Source organism: Vanessa tameamea, chromosome 21 (assembly GCF_037043105.1).
Source record: "Vanessa tameamea isolate UH-Manoa-2023 chromosome 21, ilVanTame1 primary haplotype, whole genome shotgun sequence".
NCBI lineage: Eukaryota > Metazoa > Arthropoda > Insecta > Lepidoptera > Nymphalidae > Vanessa > Vanessa tameamea.
The window spans coordinates 8,408,838-8,436,681 of NC_087329.1; the positions used below are offsets into that span (position 1 = coordinate 8,408,838).

The window sequence follows — 27,844 nt, forward strand, 5'->3', positions numbered from 1 at the left end:
AGACTACCAGTCGTAGAATATTTTGTCATTTGGGAAGCTGCACGAGCTCAGAGATCAACTTAAAATGGTTACACGTAAACCTTTGTATCACAAGACATCAATCAATGAAACTCGTAGATCCATTCAGCTAATTCCGACTGTCATAAATTGTAGCATTAATTTAACGGCAAACCATTAGGTAGATACTACTATCCTTCGGGAACTATCTTCTAGACAACGCTGAGAATGTATTAACATCACAATATAAACAATTGAAAATAACCTTTAATGTTATGGAAAAAGAATTCGATTTCGTTTGTATTTGTTGCGAGTTAAGTTGTTGGTTCTGTTAAGAAATTTATGTGGAATATCTTCGATCGAATATCAATCTTATCGATAGGGGAGCAGGGTTCGAATTCGATTGTTCGAGATGGGAAGAACATTAGGTAAATTGCTTAATGCCATCTAAACGGATGGTGTAGTAATGTTTTGTTTCGGGGTAAGTACAGCTATTGTGTATTTGGAATTTAAATACATGTTTATTTATTTATTACTGAAGACGATACTGAAGTTTCAATTGCTTGAATTGGTTTCATAATTTAAACAACACTGTTATAAGCTTCATATGCTTATTTAATAGGTTTTAGTTCGCAGAGAAAATTTGTTTCACGCATATTTTAACATGTTTAAAATAGTTTAAGACAAGCGGTTGTTTAATCAAATCTAAAATCGTGTAGCATTTCAACTGAACCGGAAAAATTGTAATAAGTGGGAAGCTTCAGTTAATATTGAGTACTGTGCTAGCGGGTAAAGAGCACACATTAAAGATCACTTGAGGCAATACTTAATAAAAAAAAATATGGCCTACAGTTAACGCTTTACTGTAAAAGCTGTTCAAGAATTTATTAGTCACTTGACATCCGTTGATTTAACATTTAAAGAAATGATTCATAAATTAATGAATCATTTTAAACATAGATACACTTACCTCCAACGTCCCAACACTATTCTATCGATATATTTATCGACTTCCTATTAACCCGGGGTATCGCAGGAAGCCGGCGATATCGACGGCAGTCGGCTTGGATGTGCCGAAAATTAAAAAAAAAAAACAACAAGCGAATTTGTTGTGTAATCAGTTATCTGTACACAACTAGTGCTTACACGTGGATCGATCGATTTGTTTTCAATTGCTTCTCAAACTTTCAAATATAATTATGCTTATCGTTTAATTATATTCATAAATTAAATGGAAAAGTGCGTAACTGTTCATATGAGCATCTACTCTTACGTGACGAAGAAGTATTCACTGAACAGTGTAGAAGATCAACCATTACGTCCATTACATTGTGGGTTTACTTTTATAATATATTTGTGAATTCTCAGGAAATAATATATTGTTTTGTAAGAGCTCATTGCTTTGTATCTTAAACAAAAAACCCCTAACAAAAACGATTAAAAAAAATCTGAAACATATATTGTAACTTAACTCGTTCCCAAAGTTTTATCACAGAGAAATGTTGCAATATAAATATTTTTATAAGTTTGAGAACACGTTACTATATTTAAAATCATTGATATTATCGTAATTATTAACGTGGACGGTTATGTTTGACCCCGTATCGATAACGTGGGCCATTGACTTCGAATATTTTGGACAGATCGATGTTTGGCAAAATCGATTAATATATATTTATCACTTGCGTCATTACGGAAATAAATGATGTAAGGATCGATACGGTTCAAGCTCAGCCTAAAAAAAATATATCATTTTAAATTATGAACTCTGACGTTCGACATTGGTGTCTCAATAGAGAACTGTGATACTATCACCTTAAGATTCAGACGACCCAGACCGGAACAAATAACTGTCTTATGTGCACCAATACAATCCGTCAGGTGCGGTAATCGAACATACGTACACAGATAGAAGGAGTTAACGAGCCGTCCCTCTGAATAGCGCCACTGCAAACCAGAGGACACTTGATGGATCGACACAAACAATTACAATAACAAAGGCTCGGATAACTCGAATATTAAAATCCGTTTGTTTCCGTGTCAAAAAATTAATATTAACGATATTCTTCAACGATGAAGTGGTTGAAAAAAAAGGGAATAATTTATGCGAGACATTCTTTTGACGCCTTTGTTTTTGAAAGCGAGAATATTCAATTTAATTGAATTATATCAGCGCGTTGTATTGTAAGTTTTTTTTCTCTCTAACTATTTTTACTATTCTTCGAGTGAGTCTGATCGTGGCAGTGTGATTACCGATTACACGAGCCTGTCGATCACGGGCTTCTGTTAAGCGTATCGAAATCACCGACCATTATTTACAAACTTAGTGTTACGAGAGTTAATCAAAGTTTCTTTGAACTTAAAAATAAACACATCAATGGTTTTATTATTATGAATCTATTTAAAAAGATATAATAAAAAGTATTCGCTATTACTAATATTAACGATAGCCATTAAAATCCCGTATCAATAGATCAGCTCCGATTAAAGGCAGCTGGTCATTCGAATTTGCATTGTTCATGAACGGGTGTACGCGTGCGACCAAACAAGTCTTATAATACAAAAAAAATATATCATAGAATTATGATCCATATATACACGTAATAAATGTTATATTTGTTTCAAAAAAAAAAAACCTTTAGCAAAGTTTCTTCTGTGGTTGTATTACGAATTTGATTGAATGGTATTTTGTGAGGAACCGGTTACAACCAGTTCGGACCCCACGACACGTGGTCAGAAAGTTTTTGTCATTCATACTATTAAAATTATCGGTTTTTGTCATGTTCTTTGTTGTTACATTCGATTATATGTCCTTAAAATTGATGATTTATTTTCATCGGCAGCTGATGAAGAGCCAGCTAGATGCCTCAGTAAACTAATTTAGAAAAACTGGTTGTAGACGTGGATTTATATTTAGAAATTAATGTTTCCAAAACTACGCCAAACCTAGGAGAAGACAATAAGGAACAAGTTTCGTATCAATCATGCCAGCTCTGTGGATATGGCTTCAGGCATTCTCCGGGGAAATCTCAGACGAAGAAAAATTTGACTTTCGCTATGGGTACCTATAGCGAATACTTCAAAAACTAATTTTTATTATCAAAGACTTTATTAAAACAATCGCATAGTTAAGCTTAAGCCAACCCGCATTGGAGCAGCGTGGAAATACAAAATAAAACTCCTAAACTTCTCCTCAAAGTGAGAGAAGGCCTTAGCCCAGCACTGGGAAATATACAGGTTACTATTATATATATAACTCATACAAAAGTAATTAGTTTTTGTGTGAATACACTTCACGGCTAAGAAATAATACGATCAAAACATATGTATACAATATAACAATAATTTTAAATAAACAAAATTATATCAGTAACATAAATGTATCAAAGGATTCCATTATATCTAAATTTGCAACTGTTTCCCCCCTCCGGGAGACTCCCCATGAATCCTTAATGAGTAAATTAACACCATCTATTGTTTAGGACCGATGTTTTTTATATTGGAATATTAATAACCATCCCTATTGTCTAAGGTTTTCGAGGGTGCGAAGAAAAATGTACCACCATTCAAAGGAAACGGGGGGTAGGAAGTTCGGTTTGATTGATTTTTGCATTAATTTCAATAAAAATAACGAATTATTGTTTCGGACAGGGTAATTGCGTCAGAGGAAGTTTGGTGTTGCAAGAACAGTCATTGTTATTTAATGGAAAATAATTTCGATCGCCCCTTACGACGGAAATTAAGAATTATATAAAAATGTCAGATTTAAGAATTTAAGGTAGGTTTTGGGCACTTACAACGGTCAATACTTGGGCAAAGATTGATTAGATTAAAAATAACAATAAGGACAAGAAGATAAATGTAACCAATATCGAATACAGTAGGATCATTCATATCGCGGCATTGAAATTTGTCAATTACTTAGAATTCGCTCGATCACACAATAACCCTCTTAATGGAAACATAGAAACAGATAGGGCATTATACCGATAATATGTCACAAATCATCTTCTACGCTACACAAAGTTTATAATGAATTGACATATTCTGTACACGTGTTGCTTGCTACGAACTAACGCGTACCGACATATGACAGCGTGCGTGATTTTCATTTAAACGAATTTGAACCTTATCTCTGTAATCATCGAGTTCACTTTTATATAACCCGGTGATAATATTAGATTTGCTGGGCTATCGAATATTAGGTCTTATTGGAATATTCCTAAGAGGTATTTCGGTTAATTTGCTGTAAACTATAAGTGTCATTATCGTGTGGATTATGTATTCTAATAAGAGGTGTAATGTGTGAAGTGATTGTTATTTCGATCGGCGCTTGATGCTTCCACTGTTAAGTTTCTTCAAGACGTTTAATAATATTAGTATTTCTCGCATTCGATCAATAGCACGAGTTCATTTATTGATGCTTGTTTGTTTTTACGTGTTTTTATTAGAGCTAGGTATAATGGTCAATGTATTTCAAACAATAAATGTAACATTAGTATCGTTTCTCATATTATAATTAATAGAAAGTTCGTATAAGGTCAGACGTTAAATATTTTCTCATGATATTCGATCCATAATGTTTTATGTATTGCTATATAATGGATTCTCGTCTGTATTAGAATTAGGTCTATCAATATTAATTAGGTATTACAATAAATGGCCGCCGACGTTCCAGGAGGCGTTGATGCGTTTAATTGAAAGCTAATGAATATATTGATTGAGGGACCTTTTATAATATTCTAAAATAAACAGTCACTTCATACCTATTCTAATTAGCATCTTAATATTTCATTTCTTTAATTCTTTCACTTGTAGATTCGTTTAACTACAATTTGTGTATTTTTTGAGTCGATGCCAATATTACCCGTATCTTTTAAATGTCATAGAAATCTTAAAATGTTGAAAGTGATTGATGTATCAATTCGATGAATTTCGCACAGCGAACAAGTCATATAGATGCATTTTTTAACTTAAATTATGCAATTTTAAGTTCCATGAAGATAATGTAAACTTATTTAATTTTTTTTCTTTTCAACAGAACATATTTAATTATCAACAGACATTTTTTGTCACGATTTTTTCTTGAGTATTACAGTTATTTTAATATCCAATAGAACGAAAGAGGAGCGTCGTGATCTTTGATTGTTTACGTCAAATAGTAATTTAAATTGTTTTAAAACTATGTGTCACATTTTCAGATATTTCAGATCGACTCAGTTATGTAAACGGCTGACTAACAACGTGACTTAAGTTTACATTATGATATCATTTGAATACTTTAATCGACTTCATCTTCGACGAATCTCTTATCTTTATGATGTTATCTTAAAATTTATAGGTCGCTCTTAATACTTTGAAACCTACTCGCCGCAGACGTGATTTAAAGAACACCGATTTCACTCTTATGAGCAAGATATTGTTAACTATTTGTCGACCTGTGTGAAGTTTAATTAATAACGCCAGTGACGTCAGCTGTAAAACCGAGAATTACGCTGAAAGAGAAACAAAAGTTTGAAAATAAGCGAGTCTTTGAAGATAAATAATTTATTGCTCCACTAAAACCTGCATAAGAAAGAAATGTTGATAAACATCGAACATTAAATATGTAACTGTTGACGATCGTAAAAGATGGAAGCCAGACGTAGTACATACATAAATATCACTTCGTAGGAAGTATAACTTTTATTAGTTTCGCGTCTTAGAGCCGTACTTACGTTCAAATTAAAAAAGAAACTCCACGGACAATTTGCGAGGAGACCAATTCGTTTGATCTGTAATCTCGACGTGAGCGGCGTTCGACTTTAGTGATCGTGATGATTTTTCTCAACGCATCAGATGATTTAATATATGACAGAAAAATGTTCTTGGCCTATAACAGATCGTAGATGGTACCGATATGTTCGCGACGATGGCACGGTGCGCGAGCGTCGCGTTCTGCTAATAGATGCAACAGGTGTGCCGCAGGGTGGTCTATTCGGGCCGCAAGTTTTTTGTTTACATTTCACGAATTTATCGCGTATGTTGACGTCTCGAGGCGCTCGTTTGATTCATGCGCCCGCGCTGTCGCTTTTTAATACTGATTTACAATAAAAACAGAACTGTTTCACCGGCGATTGATGCGAGTTATGATTAATGTCGAGCCTTTGATGTCGACTGCTATGAATCTATCGAGTTGGCTTCTGAATATCGACGCTCGGTGTGTATAAATAAACGAATTTGAGTTAGTTAATTTTCAAATTCGTTTTAGTTAATTATGAGGTTATTAATGAACTTGCTTACGTTATACCGAAATTCAATGAATATGGCGTCTCCGATATCTTAAAACGTGTTTCGAGATGAGCAACAATTTTGTCTCATTAAATAGAATAATAATTTAAGCACTGTATGTGTTCAATAAAAAAACGTCTGTGTTTCTAAGATTCTCATCTGTACGTATCAACAGCCGATAGAGATAATAGGAAAAAGCCAATTTAGAATCGACGTTACACACGCTATGTTGTCACGATTGGGCCAAATTACAGTGACTTTTTTTTGGAGAAGTTAAAATTAGACTAATCAGCATCGAGTACACAGAATCACATCGCTTTCATCATCGACACGATGATGTTTACTTCGTATCTTCTGAGAAACCGACCCCAGTATTCAATACTTGGAAATAAATATGTAAGTTTGACATTTGCTTTCATGTACGCTCGCATGTTTCGTGTGTAATTACGACGATCGATGGTATTCGGTGGCCTTATCGCTTCGGCATTAGAGCTCAGATTCGTTCGGCAGATTTCCTGTAGCTTTTTTTTGTTATTAAATTATCGTGCGTGGCGATTTCAGAGATGATAGGTTGCGTTTGATGGGGCGACTGATTGCATCTCTTGTCGACGTTTCGAATCCGTTGCTTTCTCTTTGATTGACTGCGATTAAATGCGCGTTTGTCTTGTTTGACGTCTATGAGGTCAAAGGCAATCACTCAGTACGAACAAGTTATAAATTCGCTTGAATCAGTTCCATTTCAAAATGCGAATGCAATGGAATACTATCGTGGGTGTTGCGAGAATATTTAAAGGTTACATTTAATTCAGGGATTTCATAACTTTGTATATATTCATCAAAGGCCTGTCGATGAATATTAAAATAATTTATCGTATATTCCATTCACGTGTACATCATTTGTCATTTGATTTCAAAATATAATTCACTGCCGAACCGACAGTGAGTTTACGACGCCAAACATAATAAGAGAAACGCGCGCGTCGACCAAAAATAACAAAATTAAAATAAATCGAACGACAGACAGTCGTCATAAACTAATTTCGAATGTTTTCCTTTTGGAGTGTACAAAAATAGCGTCATCACTCTTTCATGTCCTGCGCCGGAGTGACATTAAGAATTTAGTACTGTATTAAGTAAAGCGCCATCTATGTTCACGAGAGGAAAATAAACTTCCTATCTCATAGGTAAGGAATTAAAAAAAAACTCATTAAAATTACTTTATGAAGCTTTTCGAAATGTCAAACTTAAAATAAAAAAAAAAATCCTTTCATACTAATCAAAACCAATTCAACGAAGCCATAATCAAAAAAGTTTTTTTTTTATAACTGAATCGTTTATCGGTTGTCATCAAAAAGAAATAACATTTCAACCCTTCTATGCCAACTTAATTAAAATCGAGTGAGATTGGGGAAAATAAAGGAAAAAAATCACGGAGCTAAAGTTCGTCACTTCGATGAGGTTTATGAAAAGTTATGACAACTCGTTACAAATGAGAATTCGAAATCAAAATAAAAACTGCAAATTGTCTATATTTACGTTAATCAAGCAAAGTACTAGACATATTTCGATAGAACTTTTTCTGTTCAAATGCCAATCCATAAAGTTTAAATAGAACCAATTTGAGATGACAGTTCATTTTAGTTTTTATGGCATAGGTGACAAGCGAGCAGGATGCTCACCTGATGTAAAGTGACTACCACCGCCCATGGTCATCTGCTTCATCTGGGGCTTGGAGGTGCGTTGTCGCCTTTTAAGGAATGAGTAAACTAACCAGCATAAAACCCTTCATTCTTTATCTTAAAGATATCATAAACTACAAGAAGGGTGGGATCAGAAAATAGCAAACTATATCCCTACAAAACCTATAAAGGTTTGTGTAATAGGCCAAGCAACGTAAATAAAAAAAATTACCAATGTATTGGATTTGGTTTCGCATTTATGGTTTCAATTTATATATCTCGAATAAATAACATCTGAGTTAAAAAGGGGGAACGTGTGCTTAGCAAAATAGTTTTACTACATTGTTTCATTGCTCACTATTCGTAGATGCGATAGGAAAAAGATCTATGAGAGATATCTAGATCTCATGATCCATGAAAAAATTTTTGGAGTCGGTTTGAGTTTTTCCGAGTTCGTTTGAATTTAGAATTCGCAATGTTTTAGTTTTCGGACCTTTTAGATAATTTGTCGTTTTTATCTGTAAATATAACAAAGTCAATATTAATGCTTTTCCATTCAACATTTAATAAAAGAAATATTTTCAAAATTATATTTTACAAAGACTTTTAAAATGAAAATAATCCAAACGTACGCGAACATATTCAATATACGAAATTAAGCCAAAAGAACTTTTCAGCTTACATTAGGGCCTAAACTGATTTTGTGAAGATTTCGCCATTCACGAATTCAACGGATTCAAAAATAGTCCATTGAGAGAAATAAAGCCTCCAATTCACTATAACGCAGATTTCGGCGATTGAATGCACTAATGACGGACCGTGAATGGAAGAATTCAGTTGCAGTCGGTTCTTTTATAGGGCGTACGCGGTGCTTGAATGAGTCGGACGTTTTTGACTATTTTCAAACTCCTTTTAACATTTATGTTTTAGTTAGGTAAAGCTCCGGTAATTGAAGATCCATCTTCATAAATATAACCAAGATACTATTGTACGTTTGCAGATAACTTTTATATAAGCGATGGAAAATCCGTTTTTCATTAGTGTGCGTTACACGTCTTCGTAAAAACCATATATGTAGGTACCTCGTTGCAAATCAAGTCTCAGTGCTCATCGTCCCTTGTTCAGGTAGATAGTATTAAAGCCTTACTACTAACAATAAAATTGTTCGTACTATCAACAAAAAAACCTAAGCCCTTTGTAAAACAAAAATGTAAATTTAAACTATAGTAGAGACGCGAGGCCCTCAAGCAGCACCGGACTGCTAGGCAGACATTGCCTACGAAATTATATTTATGTCATAAAATATCAATCGATCTATAGGTTTTTAGAGAAGATTGATTTGAAGGAATGAATTCTAATGCACATTTAAAAATAAAAGACACGCGCATTCATATTATAATTTTAGTAGTATACTGGACAAACGACTAAATCCGTATTTATAATTATCATGGTTTATCATATACATAACATAAGCGTTGACTACTATGTGACCACATAAACAAATGATACAGCGTTATCGTTAATATTGATTGATGGTACCACTATCAATAAATTACCGGACTTAACTCTACTTAAAGATCGATTTATTTACTACGAAATATTTTTATTTAGCTTAATACAAATTTTGAACGAAAATTGCTATTCTGTAGGAACTATTGATATGTCGAAAAACGACGTAAGGTGATATGCTAATTTGATACGTGTGTTCTTGATATTTAATAATTATTGTATTCAAATTTGCATATCACTTACGACATTTCACGATTGTTTTCTACGACGAGTTTTGAGTTTGTTCACACAGAGTTTAGCTCTGTTTAGTCTTGACCCCGAAATATGACAACCATATATAAAAGTGTTCTGATGGAATTAAGGATTTACAGAGGTCTGTCATCAGAAACATAGAACAAGATCACAGAGAAAAGTTTTATGAAGCAATACTTTCTAGAAACATAGGGAACAAATTACAGTACAGTACGATATTTACATATCTCTGATATGTACCGACTAAATTGCAAATGTTTTATTTGTTTCACTGTTGAATGGTTGCTTATCAAAACATCGTGTTAATTATAATATACAATACACTCTTGTAGCGAGTACAAACGGACAACGTGATATTTATTTAGTGCAAGGATTACCGTTCGGTACCGATCAATCATTCCATTGAATGTATCCTGTTCCACGATAGTGTTGTTTTGATTGTTTGTCGATAGTATCGATGGCAAATAATCAGTTTAGTATTTTTTTTATGTTAAGTCCAACCAAAGACGAAGGAAACCATTGTGGGGAAACCGGCATAAGTCGGATTTAACTCTTGTCTGTCTTCTATCCTCTATCTAGCCTTTTCCTCAAGTAGAGGTACTTGCCCAGCAGTGAAACATTTACAAAACGTTACTTACTTAGAATAAACCCATGAACTGTTTTGATAAACTTTTATTATTAATATGTAATTTAGTATGTTATTTTATAACTTTATTATTTGTAAACATAAGAAATCATAAATAATAATTAAGGAATTCCTTAAGAAATAGAAAGTCGATAATTTGATATCGATACGCCCCCGTCCCTAGATCAAGCCAACTGTCAAATCCAATTCAACGATGCCCCCGCACATGTAATTGATTTATTGATCGTACGTTACATTCGATACGAGATGGCTTGCGCGGGCGCAGCCAGTTAACCGCAAGGCTATTGCATCCTTTAACTGTAATTTTCTAGTCAGTTAACCGGGTGACCTCATAGACACAAATCATCCTTTCCTATACGGGAAGGACTAATGATATATCCATTTTGATAATATCTTCCAGTGTCACTTTTATTGGTTGATACTACTTACCTATTTGTATAGGTTTTAAATCATATTATTTTGATGTAACATCTTGGTTCCCAAGGCTGGTGGCGCGATGACTTTTGAAAGGATAGTAAACTTCTTTGTAAATTTGTTACATTGCCAATGTCTGCGGCGTTTATGAGGCACATTTGCCAGACGTCCTATTTATTTTTAATTAAAAAAATAAATCTATAAATTAAGTAATATTGTCAATAGTTACCTCTTTTTCTTTAGCAGCCAGCTCATTCTCCAAACTGCTGCTCTGATTGACCACGGGGCTGCTCCTGGAGGAGTTGCTGTTACTCCTCGCAGTTGCCGCCATTTCTATTTTTTGTTCTATATCCTCATCAATATCTGGCGATCTTCGTTTCTCTTCTTTAATATCTGGACTAAAACGTTCAGGTATTCTAGTTTCTGTTGCCTGGTCTCTCGTCGACTCTATGTGGGAGCCATTGGTTTTAGGAGGGACTGTGGCTTGGAGTGGCGTCGGGCTGGTTGTGGCTAACTGTTCCTTCAGCGTCGTCACCTCCTTCTCTGCTAGGGTAGCTCGCTGTAACAAAGACAAAATAATGTTAGATTCATCATAAACCTGGTGATGTAACAAGAACATGGATCATTATCCTAATATATCCCGTATTGACATTGTATTGTATAATATTACAATTTAATTAAATGCAAGCCACTACTCATTATAACTACAGTTTGCGGAGGCTTCACGCTACTGGGCTTCAGGGCAAGCTGACGCATCGGACTTTAAGCCTAATGATCACGTAACGGAAGGCCGTGGTTTGATTGAAACAGTTAGCGGTGCAATAGAGGAAACATCGATTCGCATTCGCTTTTCCACGTGTTGTGTTTAATCTAATTATTAATCAGTTCCCATAGCCTATTTGTTCTTGTGGCCGGTGACGTAGAATCCTTTGTGCCACATCCTGTGCCATTCATCGCCCGTTCATTTGGTAATCTCTGGATCTCATTAAAACGGATGCGTGGAGTTGATTATTGGCCGGCACAAAAATCTCTTTTTTATTCGCTAACTACTCGACCGTTTTAGTTCTGCCTGCTTTAATGGTTAAAACTGCATTTTCATTTTAATTTGTATTGTTTTTGATTACAATGACTTTTTTATCTATATCTATATCTAGCTAGCTTAAACCTGCAGCTACCCTCGCTCAAAACTACTCGATTCTACTACTTGTTCCTTAAGATTCATTTTACATATACAGTATGAAGTTACAATAATTAGTCTAAACAATAAAGTTGGTGAAATTCTTGATCGGAGTTTAGAACAAATTTCAGTAATTATAGTGAAAGATTAAAAATATATTAAAAGCAGTCTGCGTGTGTGCGTACAGCTGACTGATTGTATCGCTTTCTGACTGTCTAGTTAGGCTGGTGGTAGACTGGTTAAAGGTGTTTTTTTTTAAATGAATGCCACGTAATTTTTAGTGTTTAAACTTTACTTCAGATTTAGACTGTTAGATTTTAATTGTGATCTTTTAAAGGAAGAAGAACGTTGCTCTGGCATACAAGATGAAATATAAATAAGCCTTAAGTATTAAAAGAGAACCTTTATCGTTGGAAGAAATAGCTAAGTAAGAGTAAGGGAAGTTCACAAAATAGCTTCTAGTATAAATCAAATATGTTTCTTTTTCAAGTAAATGTAAGGGTTAAGAAGTTAGCTGTATCTGAAAGCTCATCAAGCTGGAGCAGTTAATCTAATACAGCTTGTATTTTTAAATTTAGAATATATATGGAATATCGTGTGTAAATGTATGAAGCTTTACCGACACTGCGTCCACGCACATTTCACGTGTTGCGATGAAATCAACGATTGTCGGATTAATGGTTGAGATTCTCTCGATAATTAGCGTCTTATCGCTCAATTCATTTGTTTGATTATTCCATACTTTGTTTTAAAGGCCACATCGTATCTTTTGGACTGAAATCAACTTTAACTCTAAACCTTTAAGATCATATTCGCTTGTATCATTCTATATGATTTGATTGGAATTCCGCTTTCCATATGCGAATGTAAATTGAAGATATTAAATAATAAAATATACCGGCGATAAGGAAATTAGTGTTCTCTTACATTTCTAGGGTTGTGTATTCTGAGGTTTTTTACCACATGACATTATTTCATATCGTGAATGTCTGTTCGTTTCAACGATAAATCTTATCTTGGTATTCCGTAAGTTTTTCAGATTCATAAGGTCATAATTCAATGTTTTGATTTAAGTGTTATTATAGGCACAGGGGATAAAATCTTAGTTCCAAATTTTGCTTCGACCATGAATGATTAAGAAATGTCAACCAGTCCAGTACCAAAGTTTACGGGCGATGACTTTTATTGGCAGGTATTCCATTTGCTTGACTGCTTTCCGAATTTCGATAAAAAAGGCGCAAATTCAGTATTTGAAGATTGTTTAATAGTCTGTTACGGAGGTGACTGAGTATTCGAGACACGTTTAACTCATAAGCAGATCATCATGATTCAGACAACGGCGACAGCAGCGATCAATCACAGACAATTGGTCTAGCGAATCAGAATTACGTAAGTGCTACAATATCCAGCCTACGGTCGTGGATACCGCTGGTCATGTGGGAGGGATGGAATTTGAGATCATTTTATAATCATGCAATTATCATTACATATATTACTATGTTGAATTATTAATTGAATTATCAAGAGGTAGGTGAGAAGTCTTAGTAAAAATAAGGAAGATGGAGGCAGAATTGAAATTTCCTTCATTTTAATCGTATAAAAGAAATGGTTGTATTATTGTTGAGCACAAAACAAATATTCTCTACATAGCTCTTATTACGTTGGTTGGACGAAAGTCCGACACAAAGATATTTAAATGGGGAAGACATCAGGAGTACTGTTTATAATGTCTTGGATCTTGTCCGGGATTAGAACTCTGGCTATTCAAATCTGCAGCTCATAAGCCACCAACTAGACCAACGACATTAAACACACGCAAGTCGTGTAACATTACACAACACGCTCGCAGACGAATCGTTAATAACACCAAAATAATATTTGAGAGAAAACATTAAAAAATACAATCACTCTTGTTTAATGCATACGTTCTAATCCACTTATAAAGAAAAAACCGTTTATAATTTTCGACCGAATAATTCCGTGTTTACAACTAGAAAGTTAGAAAATGTCCGAAAGTCAAGTAATGATAGCGGTAATTCATTAAGAATCAAGTATGCCCATTCAATTACATACGTCCAGATCGAGAAGCGAGTTTAATTGTGTGAACAGTAACATAAAGATGCAATAAAAATAATTTCGGATAATTAAACATAACCGAAACGTCAAATATTAGAAGAAATTTTATAATTGCTATTATAACGGTGGCGACAACCTCCGACTGGTTTAATGTGAGAATTAAATTACAATGACGAAAGTACAGCCATGGTAATTAGACATTGATTTATTTTAGTTTTAACAAACAATAGTGATTTCTCGGACCGGAATGAGGCTGAATTAGTTGAAATAGTTCCGAATGCGGAATCGCCCGGAGCGACCGTTGCGTTTGTAATTAAAAAAAAATATGTAAATATTGTACATCTATATCATACAGGGAACATAATGAAATCTGTATACAAATAAATATGATACGTCTCGGAAGTCAGGATTATTGGGAACGCTGTCAAGAGCCAAAAGTTATAAGGTTTCCGTAAAGAGATAGAAAGTGACGCAAAGAAGGATGAGAAATAAATAAACATAACCCTTATGGTTTAATATCTAGGAGCCGTTAAAATAATTAATTTTCTATTAAGAATATTACATACGTTGAGAATGTAAGGCTACACACACTCATAGATAAATGAATCTCTAGATTTAAAAAAATCTTAACGTATAACAATAAAAACTTTAAATAATATAATATCATATCAATCGCTATAAAAATATTATTAGATAACCTCAAATATTTAGAGATGTACGAAAATCAGTTTATAAATTAAACTTATTAATTAAATATAAAAATAGAGTAATTCTTACTTTGTGACGTACAACCTGGGACGTATAATTGATGTTGTAACAATTCAGATGCAAAAATATTTTGTTGGGCCATGTGCTACTTAGTAGCATGCTTTTTAAGTCATTACGAAATGTTATTATGTTTCTAAATACGAATTAAGATCTCAAGGTGTGCTTGGGTGCATTTATCGTAGCGCAAATAAATTAAACACGATTAACGCAGACAATACCGTCCCAACAATACGACGACCAATCTCGTGGCGTCTGTATTAATTTCTGTCCTTTCATCGGAATTTATCAATCGAACTTCTATTTAATAAATTTGGGATAGCTTAATCAAACTTTCGTCATTTTCGTTTTGTGTTCGTTTCACTTTGTTTAAATCAAACATTTAATTCAATTATCGAAGGTTTCGTTATTATTTTGTCATGATTGCACAGTTTTTTCAGACAGTCTATTGTCAGCTGTCGTTAAATATATGGTCCTAACCTCTACGCAAATAGCAATAACTTAAGGATGCGTGAACCAGTGTAACTACAGGCACAAGGGACATAAAATCTTAGTTCCGACGGTCAGTCGCGCATTGGCGAAATAAGGGGTAATATTACAGAGCCGATGTCTATAGGCGGTGATGACCCCTTAACATCACGTGGCTCTTCCAGTCTGTGTCGATACGAGATTCCTAATTAACTTTGTAAGAACTTATACATAATCATTAACCATTCGAAGTCATAACGCATAACAATAGAATATAATTAAATACAAAATTAATCGCTAATTTATTCAAATCATAATATAAAGGCAATAAACGCGGCGAAAATATTTTGTTTAGACAATATTCGACTCACGTGTTTTAGTACGAGTTTAGACAAAAATTGAACGCGAAGATCAAAATAATGTTCCATAAGTAGCAATTATATCTTCAAAGATTCGTTCACTTGCTACGAATTTAACAAAGAATTGTTATCTATATGAACCATCACGGAATTCATACGGTTTGAGCCAAAGATTAGACTCTCACGATGTAGTTACAATAGCGGTATATTTGGTTAATGATTCAATGAATTTAACGCGATTAACTCGCTTCTAATATTATGCTGAGCGGATATGGTCCAGTGGTTAGAACACCGAAATTAGCTGAGGATTCGGTTCGATCCAGATCAAGCCTGTTATTTCTTGACCTCCAATCCGGGTTGGAATATATGGTATAATTCTAAGCACGAGATGAATTATAAAAACAATAAGGTTATGAAGACTCAGTTGTATGTGTGCGTGTTTGGACTTAAACCACTACTCATCCACCTCAGCTTTTGTGAGTACTTATACAAATCAGTTTAATACACTGTACGGTAACCTTGAACACAGTATAATTCTCAAATCTATATTAATATTATTAGTGAAGTGATTGTTTGTCTGTGCCATTTCTTCTGCCAGTAAAGTAGGTGAAACCGGGCGGAGCAACTAGAGCTAGAAGATACTGTCCTCCAAATTGTAAACGTAGACCATCACTCAATACAGTATCTTTGTCTTAAAGTATTTCCTTATTTGATATAAAACGTTTCAACGGAATAAACGTCGCAGAATTGGCATCGTTTCAGCGAGTGAGTCATTTTAAACAATAAATAAAACAAACGGGTAAAGAATTTTCAATTGTTAGAACTTTGTAAATGTTGTTCTAACATCCTCGTTATGTTATATAACTAAATAATAACGTTTCATGACCATCGGTAAGATCCGGATACGTTGTTTATCGAGGAATGCTCGTCATATCGGGAAAACTAAGGTTTAATCATTATGGATCATGTAGATATTACGTTACAGATAGTGAGTAATATTAAACAAATATTTATTATATCCTGTAGCTTGGTTCGTATACGGTATCACCAAAAATATTCGACTTTGATATGAAACCACAATTCATTAGCCATACTGGCAGTCCGATGTGGATTTTTTTACACTTCATATGAAATCACGTATACCCAACGAACTTGCAATGTTACACATGAACTCTTTCGTGTCATTCCAATCTATGATTATTCAAGTTTGAAAATGCTCACCGTGGCCGAAATCGTTCGAGACCATCACCATACGACAGACTCTCTCCGAGCTCCTTTTACCATCGCGAATTTCAAACATTGTCTTCCAACGCATAACATTAGAAAAATATGTTTACGTCCTGACACGGTTCAGCTCAATTCCAATGATTATTCTAACCAACGTTGCTCTCACCAAATCCAATCGCCCCCATTATCGCCATAAAGCGTTATATTATGATTTAGAAACGGATGTTTCATTGAAATTCACGACTAGACCGTTATCAGAAGCCATCTTCATGTATCATATTAATTGGGCGAGCCGCGAGCTCTTAATTAAATGTAATTTTTATTTCGGCTCAACGTTTTTAGATTACATTTCTACATTAGCGAGGCAACAGTTATGTATGAAAATGTTGTTGCGTTCTCGTGATTTTTGTTGGATTAATTAACATAATGCTCGCACACACATACGTGTGATAGTACTTTGAGTTACGTTAGAAATATTTTTTTAGATTCTAGTATGTTCTTTAAAAGCTCTCGTTTATGAATGAGAAAAAGAATTAAGCTTAAAAGCAAGCTTTTGTTTTTTTTTTGTACTAAAACGAGTAAATTTTAGTGTGTTGGATTGTTTTTATATTGTGGCACTAAATATATTAATAGGTTGATTGGAATTAAAAAGCCCTCCATTAAATAAAAAATTTCGTTGGTTTGTCACTTATTTATGTACTATTAGTATCAATAACCTAATAGATTTGAGCGCGACAAACAGACAGAGACGAATATTTAAATAATTAATGAGATTTCTAGGAAAGATTTGTAAATGCAATTACACTTCAGTCCGAAATGCTAAATACATAACTCTTCTTGATTGCGTTTGTGTTTTATTTACTCGTCAGTCACCAAAGACTGTCACAATGGACGAGATAAAGCGATACCGTTAACACGAGACCTGCCACACTCGACGTCCAGACGTAACCCTTGGAATCAAGAAAAATTAACGCTCGAAGGGTGGGGCCCGCATTATACGGGGAGCGGTCACTAATTAATGGAAAAGGATTAAATTTGTACGGAATTGAAATAAAATAAATATGATAAAGGTTGGTGCTTGGGCGTGAAGGATGTTTTTTGGCCGGAGGGACCCTCGATACCTAGCCGGCGATGGCTTCATTAATTGAGTTTTTATTTGCCTTGATGTACGAATATCGAAGGCTTAACTACAGTTGTGGTAAAAATATCCCTTGGGGTTACAATATTCAGGTCTCGTAGGTACTTATACAGGCGATACGTTTTTTTTTTAAATTTTATTATTGAGTATAGGCTTCAATCATACACTGTAACAACATTGGACTTTTGAGTTTGTTTTTTTAAATCTTACAATGCACTAAATATTCTATTAAATTAAAAAATTATACTTTCTCAAGAAATTTAGATTTGAGTTCTCGAGTCGTAAATTTAAAAGAAATATTACACACATGTACTTCTGTGACAAATGGAATTATAAATGAACGAAGATGAATTTATAAATAAAATAATATGAAGGCAAAGTAAACGACCATCATTGTTATTCCTAATAAATTTTTCCAATTGTCTTTGTGAACATTTTTATTAAAGTATTAGCTGAAATCGTTTAAGGCTTAAGGGACTCCGTTTTGGTCTACTGAGCACGATCCAACGTAACGACGAAATAGAACTGAACACTTTTAATAAGAATACTTTTATTTAATATTATAATATTGTTCTTAACTAATGATCGATTTATTATTTAGCGCTTATGTTAAATATAAAAATACTATATTTTTAGACGTAATGACGTAACAAACGACTTTCATATTTGATTTTGAAATGTCCCACTTCTGGGCAAAGTTCTTCTCTCCGATTGGCGGTACTTCGATAAGCCAACGTAAAAAAAATCGAAATTTAATTTTTTTTTAACAAATATTTTTTGTGTCACGTCCTGTCTATACGTTCTTAGCGCAACAAATGTTTCGTCAAGTTTATTTACCTATATCTCCTTTGTCTGCTCCCCTCTGACCATCCTTTATATCTGTATCTATTCTTTATTACGAATAATATCGTAAAAGATACGTTCAAAAGAATCATAAGAGGGTTTTATATTATTATATCGAGATATTAAATTATATTTATATTTCTGATTATCCTGTGTCCGTAAATATATTTCTTTTTATTAAATAACTCAATATAAAGTACACGTGTATCACCGTTATTCTTTTTTTAAATTTCGAACACAAATTAAATAGCTAAGCCTGCTCCTTATTTAGAATAAATTGAAAAGATACCCGTAATCAAATTACCGTAAATTCGGACGATATTAAAAAATAATGTTTGTCTATTTCCCTCCAGTCGATACAACACACTCAAGGTACGAGCTCTTAATCTCTCAATGTCAGTTTTAATTTACTGCCGGCATCGAATTACCTTCCAAGAGTTTTATTTTTGAAGCTCATTTCGTAGACAACGCAAAGGAAACGCGTTTCGACAGCCTCGGAACGAAATAATCTGCCGCTAAAATATTTGAAAATCGAATGAAAAATACGAGGCGGATAGCGCTAGTTGCACACGGGCTGACCGCATCTATTCTATACGGTTTAATGTCGGCTCCACACACGACGGACTCGGGCCATTGACAACGTTCGGATTCACACAAACAAATGCCGCGAAGCATGAATTTGTCAGCCGGAGTCAGGTAGATCGCAAACACAAAACCCAAACGAGTATCCAAACAGAATCCAATCGGAAACTAAATAATTCAATTCGGCATAATTCGGAACGAACTCAAACTCGGATTGACAAACTCAACGGGCGCTTTGTAACTTGCGTCTATTGGCGATAGACAGGTATTAGGAGAGCGGAGCTAATCATTATTAGATATTGAATTTTCGTAACTTTGGACTCATCCGCTTTCTAATTTACTAATGAATCCGAGTGGCGCTGCCATTAGCTCCCCTGCCTCCCCACGGGGGGCGGAAGGGGTAAGAACTCGCGCGAATTTTCGTCTTTTATACATGTAGAACGATAATCCGATTGGTGATTCGGGCGTTCCACATTTGAATTTTCGTGTGTTTTCGGTAATTTTCGCGGGCGGTTTGCCTAGTGACGTTCAATCTCTGGAATTGGTTTGTTTTATGTGTTATTACAAAATGAAATCGGATGTCATTCGAATTTCGGCACGGAATAGTGCCATTGTATTTGATGTGGTGTGACCGATGTCACCTTCTTTAATGGCGAGACACTCGATGTCTAATGTAAAAGTTGTCACAGGACTTTGTCGACATTAGGTTTATAAATATTATTTACTTAACATTACAAGATACTTAACATAAATCATTGTCAATACGTTTAAATTAGTCTACACAGTTATATAACGAAACAACCTTAACGGCATTTCTGCATATTTATACTGATCTATAGTTCGACATGCAAAATATGAACGAAATCTCGGCGTGGGTGTAGTGCATTAACAAGCAAATATTGAGTTAGTGGAGTGGAGGCGAGTCAATAAAACCGAACGAACCTCGCACCTGCTGGCATAAAGTCAATGATCAACGAGGGTTTAGTTTTGTACCGAAAACCCTTTGCCTCTGGGAGTCATCGTTTTAAGTTAATAAACTATTTAGTGTTATCAATTAAAATAAATAATGTGTTCAATTAGATGAAATTAATTATTAATGATAACGGAAATTCGATAATCATTTATAAATTGATTTAACCAATGGCATTTCAAAAAGATATATTCATAACAAAGAGATAAACAAATTTATGCAATGTGGTGCGAAAAGTTACTATTTTATTGGTAAAATAAAACCATCAAGATTTATGAAAATACAACACCCCGACCTTAAGAAACGTCGAAACGAAATCTTGTTCGAAATTTAAAATTCCTAATTCTGATCTTTTTAATTGTGACTAATCTTGCATCTGGATTTTAAGGCAATTTTTTTTATATAGTTTTTTTGTTTATGGTAATAATCATTAGTATTAATGTTGTCATTGCCATATCTACATATTACTAGTCTATAGCTGTATCGGTTGGGCGGGCAAAGTTCAGAAATCTATAGGTGTTGCCGCATCGAGCTCAGCGGGACAATCATTTGATTGTTAGAACTTCTGAAATAACCGAAATTCGAGGTTTGTTTGTTTTATTAGAAATGTTGCCATATTGGAACGATAACTTACTCGATAGAGGGAACGGAACGAGATTTTAATTGGCGATTCTTTTTGTTGATTTTTTTTTATCGAATTCTAATTTGACAGATGCCATTTATCGAGATTATTATGGAGTTCTATGGATGTATAATAAAATCTTAATTAATTTGTTCGTCCAGTTATATATATTGGCACTTTAGAATTATTTTTGAAGAAGGGGGAACGTTTGAACGTTAGTCTAAAAAAAAATAATGTACTTACTATACTGGGGCACAAGCCAAACACTAGACACTAGATTAAGCTTTGTTCTTAATGTGTATATATTTAAAAATAAAATAAACATTTGTAACTATTAATGTATGTCAAGACAAACTGTTTCCGACCTTAATCGGATGCGCTGTATCTGATAAAGTTTCGACTGGCAGACGGGGCGTAACATTGAGTAGCTAGATAGATTCGAATCTTGGACCAACCAGGCAACGGTACATAGACAATGCGTGCGAAAAGATGCGCATCTTAATGAGATGGTTTAAATATTGTTTAAATGCGATCTGAGAATGATCATGGGTTGCGCGTGAGTCTCTAATGTATTGTTGATAACGCTTTTGTTTAAACAAATTAGAACATTTAATTTAAAGCCACTCTAGAATTACATCTAGACACTTAACCCTCATTGTTTTTTTTTAATTTATTTGAGGAAGGCGAATTGCTTGACAGGTCATTTGTTTTTTTTATTTTTGTTATTTCGAGCAGTCACCTGCTCGGTGGGAAGCGAACCTACCAGCATTAGCAAGTGTTGGCATCACCAAATAACTTTCTATCGACTTGCTGTTATTATTAATTTCAAAATTCTAACTATTCTGTACTATCCCATATCATGTCTACAATTATAGGCAATATTTTACAAATTATTTGTTTGGATTGAATTTCTTTACGCGGCTTTAGAAATCGTCACGCAAGGATTTAAATAGTATTATTTGAACTTGTGTTTTTTGTTATTGTCTAATATTTTTTCTTGTTTTTTTTATTATTTGAATGTCTAAGGTGATTGTTATTTGACATAGTGTCAATCTTAATATGTCGCGTCACAAGGGTGTTTGATTTGTGAAACACCTTTGTGACGCGACATTGCAATATTTGAGGGAAGAGAAATATTGTCATATTTTATATGAGCAATTCGAATGACATTATTACTTACAATAATAAGCTAAAAGAACAAAAATCGTTATACCTAGACATATTTATTTTGATTATTTTATAAGTTTCCAAGTAAACGATATAACATTACAACAGGCAAAGTACATGTTGAAGCTCTTGGTTAGTCGCAGTTGCATGTGCGCGAATCTTAAAACGTATGCACTTATCTCAAGACGTTCTAAATTCAAATTACAACAACAAACTCAATATGACAGCTATATACTTTAATGAATGATTAGTAAATCAAAACGCATTCTAATTTTATGATAACCTACATTAAATCAACGGGCGACAAAAAAAAATCGACACACGACCGCATCAAATGGATTCGACATTTGAAACAAAGATGGCAGCGGTCCAAGCGCGCGGCTGTCGGCGCACGCGCATCAATGGATCCCATTCACTATACATCACCACGGTCGAACGTCTGCATGTCGATCCACTGAAATAAATAGTCTTCGTCTCGACTAATTGTTTCTTTGATCGTCGAATTTATTTAGAATTTTAACCCTTTGATTGAGTATGCGTTTGGTACTGTTTTAGAGGGGGTGATTAGGTATCCGTATTCCGTATTATACATATTAACGATGCTTTAATCTGTTTACTTACATCATGAAACTTTTGCTTGTTCGTGTGACTATGAATCAGCATTTAGATAGTTATTGTTTCGTTTCCTTAAAATGATATACTGAAGAAATTCAACGTATTTATACTTATCTTTTAAAAAAAAACTAAACAAAAAAAGCGCGGACAAACGTGGGTAACAGTTAAGTATCGATGAACTTAAGAAAATCCGATTTTTACAATATTTTTAATTTATTCCAACAAATCCGACAATTTTATCAATATTCGTATTGAAACAGTGTACGTCTCGAGACGTTGACACCCCGGAGCTAATCTCAAAACAGACAGATAACCAATTAAGTGTAATTATAAATTAACGAAACGAACTAAAAGTCGACGCTGCAAATATTACCGAACGACAGAGTTCAAAACTTGGAGTAAACTTTCGGAAACTTCGGGCGCGCCGATGAGATACAAATAGGCATCAGAATTAAGTTACTCACGATTTTCTGTTAGCCTTTTAATTATATCCCCCCCCAAAGGTGGAGATCGGTTCGGTTCGAGACTGGTTCGCGCACGCGGGTTTCCTTGCATCGACGGTTATTATTACACTTCTATACGAAGGGTAAAAATAATAAGCCAATTAGATTCTTATCTTACGCTTGGCAGAGAATTGGCTTGAAAGTTTAAAATTCTGAGAATATTTACTGGTAATGAAAATCACATTGTCTCAAAATGAATACAAATTTTTCAATTATTTTTACCAAATATGTATATTAAAAGCGAACCAAAAATAATTTATCAATGAAATTTATATTGAATTTTATGTAAATCAACAAACTTGACACGAATTTTTATCGTCTATTTAATATTGTATTACTAAATATTTTTTATACATATTTTTTATATGATATGTCCTTCAGTAAACTTGAAAAGTGTTTTCAGACAAATCTATTCGAATCAGACTTTTTAAAAGCGATCATTTGAGTACACAGATATCGTTCTGTGTTACATTTTAAAGTATTCCTTAAACTTTATTAGAGCCGACAAAATGCAAATCCATTTAACAATTTATTAAACAATATTTAATTATGAATATCACAAGCTATTCACACCCTAACGAATTGCTTCGAACACGATTCGCGTAACTAGATCAATATACTATGATGCAATTATAAGTATCGTAAAAGGGTAGGGAAAGGGGTATTAATGGGGATCGATCGGATTAAAAGTGAAGTTTTGGATTTTAACAAAATAGAATTAATTGAGGATGGATTTTGATAAATACTCGCCGACTCGGGACTTACTTAAAGGTTTTAAACGGAAGGGGCGATCTCTGGTGCGATATATTTTAGAATATGTACGAGTAAGATGATTTAAGATATTTTGTATTATGTTTGGGTGATGATATAGTGATATATAAGTAAATATATCTAAAAAATATATGTTCGTACAATGAAGGTGATTCGAACTCGAAACTCGAACATTCTATCACAGTATTTAGTTTTTTCGTCGTATATTCGAAATTTTAAAACGTGAATTATTTAAACTCTATAAATCCAACATCCATAATGAAATACCTAAGTAAATCTATCAGGTGATAGAAAGAGATCAAGAGCACAGCATCTAGACGCGTCGAACAAAAAAAGAATCCGTCTATTCTCGTATCGTACTGAGTCAAGAATCTGAACCCAATTAGAAACGGATCGCGTTCCTAACGGCGCGCGAATCGATGACACACCACGGTTTGAACTTACGACAGGCCTTATTAAACCATCCGTCGTGTAATGGTTTTTGTACATACCTGATTAATAACTAAGCCTTCAATTATGCTAGTTCTATTTTGATCATTAATTAATTCATAATAAGTTACATTATAATATTTAAAAATCGAAATATAGGATAAGATATTCTATTTTATGCAAGCAGTTTTTTTTATTATCTGTGTTTGGATTCGTCGTTCAACCGATTGAGTTAAGACTATTAGAGTACTTTTACGTAAACGGTGGCGCTCGAGATATCGTTTATAATATTAAAGAAAATAATTAAGTACGCTGCATAGCCTTTAGTATAACAAACGCCTTACAGGCAGTATTTTGGATATCTACCCCCAAAAAAAGGGTTTTTAAGATACCTTTTGGGCCTCATCAATGGTCTAAGACTTGGCCAATATCGGTGAGGCGCCCCATTGCGCGACGGTTTTTTTCACCCTCGGACCATGGACTAAAATTCGCCTGAGGCTGCATATGACTCTACATTAATTAATAAAAAAAAAAACATGATTCAGGCAATATTTCCATAGTCGTAACTAAAGCAGCGTATCGATATCTAAAACAGTCGCATTTTGTATCGGAAATGCAATAATTCGAATCATTTCATTGCAAAAGTTTGAAAGTTAAAAAAACGAATACTGTACGAACTTTAACCGTGCGTTTGATATTGGGAACGTCGACAATTCAACACGGGTAACTTTCACGTGGATAACCGATTCCCGATTTTTAAACTCGATCTGAGAGGGATGTCGTGTACGGGGCTGAGCCAATTTATACGTTGCCGGAATACTTGTAACAGTCGTTTTAGTCAAATTGTCTGTATATATTATGTAACAAACTGTTAGTACCCAACTGCTGGGCTAGGGGGTCCCCTCTTTTGAGAAGGCTTGGGACTTATTTGGTAGCTGGTCAACTCATGAAGAATATCCCCTTGACGGTGTGTACGAGACGCGCTATAAACTTAAATTAACCTTGTGAAAGTTCGGTCGTGTGCCCGGTTTGGAACCGTATTTTTTGGAAACAGTTCACATGACCACTGAGCTCTATTGACTCTTAGTTTAAGACTTGACTTGTTAGTATATACCTTCTTGACAGTGACTTTAGTTGAAATGTTTTAAAAAATAATAGGATATTTCAAATATATGTATTTTATTAAGTATGTTTAATTGGTGATTATCAAAAAGATCCGGAGCTACTAATTTCAGTACAAAATGATCAATGCACTCTGAGAGTAGGTACTCAGAGTTCTGCCGTGTCCTTTAAATCCTTTAGACCTGAAATTTCCCTAAAAGTTAATTAATAACTCATCTACGTTTAGCCTTTGAGAGGCGTCGATTTTTTTAATCCCGAATGCTATCGCTCCAGACATCGCCAACCTTTTTTGCACACCGTACAAAGAGTATCGTCCGAGAGAGCGTACATAAAAACCCTTTAACTTATGATGAATTAGCGATCTCCTACGCTTTATGTCTCCCGCGTTATCTGACCCCCTCCACCCCCCCATCGGTCACCCTTTCACACCCTAACCCCGGAGGCGAGTTTAGCGTACGTCAATATGAAGAATTAATATTAGCAGAAAAATCTCAAGGTTCGAAAGAGTGAGGTTTAGAAATGACGTTGTAAACTTAAGTATATTTATATTAATTTGTTATTGTATCATTTACTTTGAATTTTTGAATATATACAAATCGCAGTTTTGAATGTCTTAAATTCATTTGACTTTTATTCATTGTATATTTAGACTACGCGAAGTGGAGATAAGAATGCTAGCAGCTTCTCCCCTTTAAATCGCTACTCCAATTCCTTGGGCAAAAATGTACCAGCCTCACCGTCACCAGTGGAAGTAACAAATCTAGATGTTATATCTCCTAACAGTTTATTATGTCAAGGGTATAATGATAAAATTAAATATTCATTAATTTCTATTTATATAAGCATATAATACATTTTCGTATGTGTTTGTCGATGTATCGAAATCGTAAGTTAATGACTTGTCCAAATTATGCTTCAATAAATCTAACGAGCGATCAAAAACAAACTAGGCGAGTCACCACCCCACGTTCTAAAGGGCATCCTTGTCGCTACATAATCCTTTTCCCTAAAAACTTCCCTCCCCGATAGGAGATGTTTTGATATCCCTCGGCATTCATTTATACGTGGCTTCTATAGAAAAACATTGACGTAAAAAGTGGGTTGAAAATGAGAGGGGGGGGGCGGTGTAGGAAATTTGGAAAAGGTTGGCAACCGCTGTCGAAGTGACCGCTGAGTAGGGTCCGCATTATGTGGATAACGTCGTTATGTGTTGATCAATTTTAATGCGTGCTGACTGCGTGCTGTACCGACAGCAACAACATGAGACACATTTCCTGGTTCTATATTCGAAACTAGAATACATCGTAAGATTTTTTTAAAATTAAATAAGTAAAGAAGCATTATTTTTATGCACTTACTTTTACATTTTAAGTAAATTAAAGACAAAAAGTATTTAATAGGATCTAAACTGACAAGTTCATATCTAGTTGCTTAAATTTTTCAATCACTCATTCAAATCTCTAAGAAACCTACTCGTTCTAACAATCACAATACCAACAGACAATTCATTGTTAAGTAATAATGTTGTGAAAACCTTAACTTTAAGTTATATATATATATCTATCTATGCTCATAAAGTTATTTGGTTTACCATCGCGATAGAAGCTTTAGACTTTATAAAAAGATTTACACATTTTAATTTCAAGTTTCTTATTCATAAACAAAAATACGTTTAAGTTTGTGTGAAGTTACCATCGGTTCGGAGCTTATATCCTTACTTGTGGTTCAAGCTTGCTTCAAAACAAATTCCAACAAATCCGGTTCAATGGTTTGATCGTTTAATATAGTTTTGTAAAATGTCGATTCAAAAGTGCTACTTGGATAAAGCATATTTTGATTTTGGCCGTGAAAAAGCAAGAGTTACTTTCGCATTCGTAAGTATCGATGAAGCGTTCGACGTTTGTTTATTGGTCTATCTGTCTATGATCTCACAATCATCTACTCAACAAATTTTACTATTTATAATGTAATACTTCGTATATAAAAATGTATTCTATTATCAATCGAATTTATTTTTATATATCCATGTTAAACGGTGTTAACACAAATTTGCTTAAGTATTTTTTATTAATTTTTGGTTGACCTGAAAAACTAGTGAACCAATTTCGATAAAGATTTCAAGTCTTCACAGTCTAAAAACTTAAAAAATTATATTTAATGAAAGCAATTTATCAATAATATGTTTAATTAAAAAAATAAGTAATAAGAAAAAATATAAATAACACAATAGCTGTATTTAAAAA

The 27,844-nt window shown here is 34.1% G+C and overlaps 1 protein-coding gene across 9 annotated transcripts in view; it reads right to left on the reverse strand.

Annotated features, from left to right (window-relative positions):
- LOC113395516 (homeobox protein cut) overlaps window positions 1-27,844 on the reverse strand; it is a 137,070-nt gene that overhangs the window by 57,001 nt on the left and 52,225 nt on the right. For 8 of the 9 annotated variants that reach the window (XM_064218162.1, XM_026633104.2, XM_026633103.2 and 5 more), the window contains one exon: window positions 10,997-11,326. In XM_064218162.1, the coding sequence (XP_064074232.1) occupies window positions 10,997-11,326 (330 nt within the window). Of the gene's footprint in view, window positions 1-967; window positions 990-10,996; window positions 11,327-27,844 lie in introns of those variants that run through there. The other variant, XM_064218164.1, reaches the window with a different exon arrangement.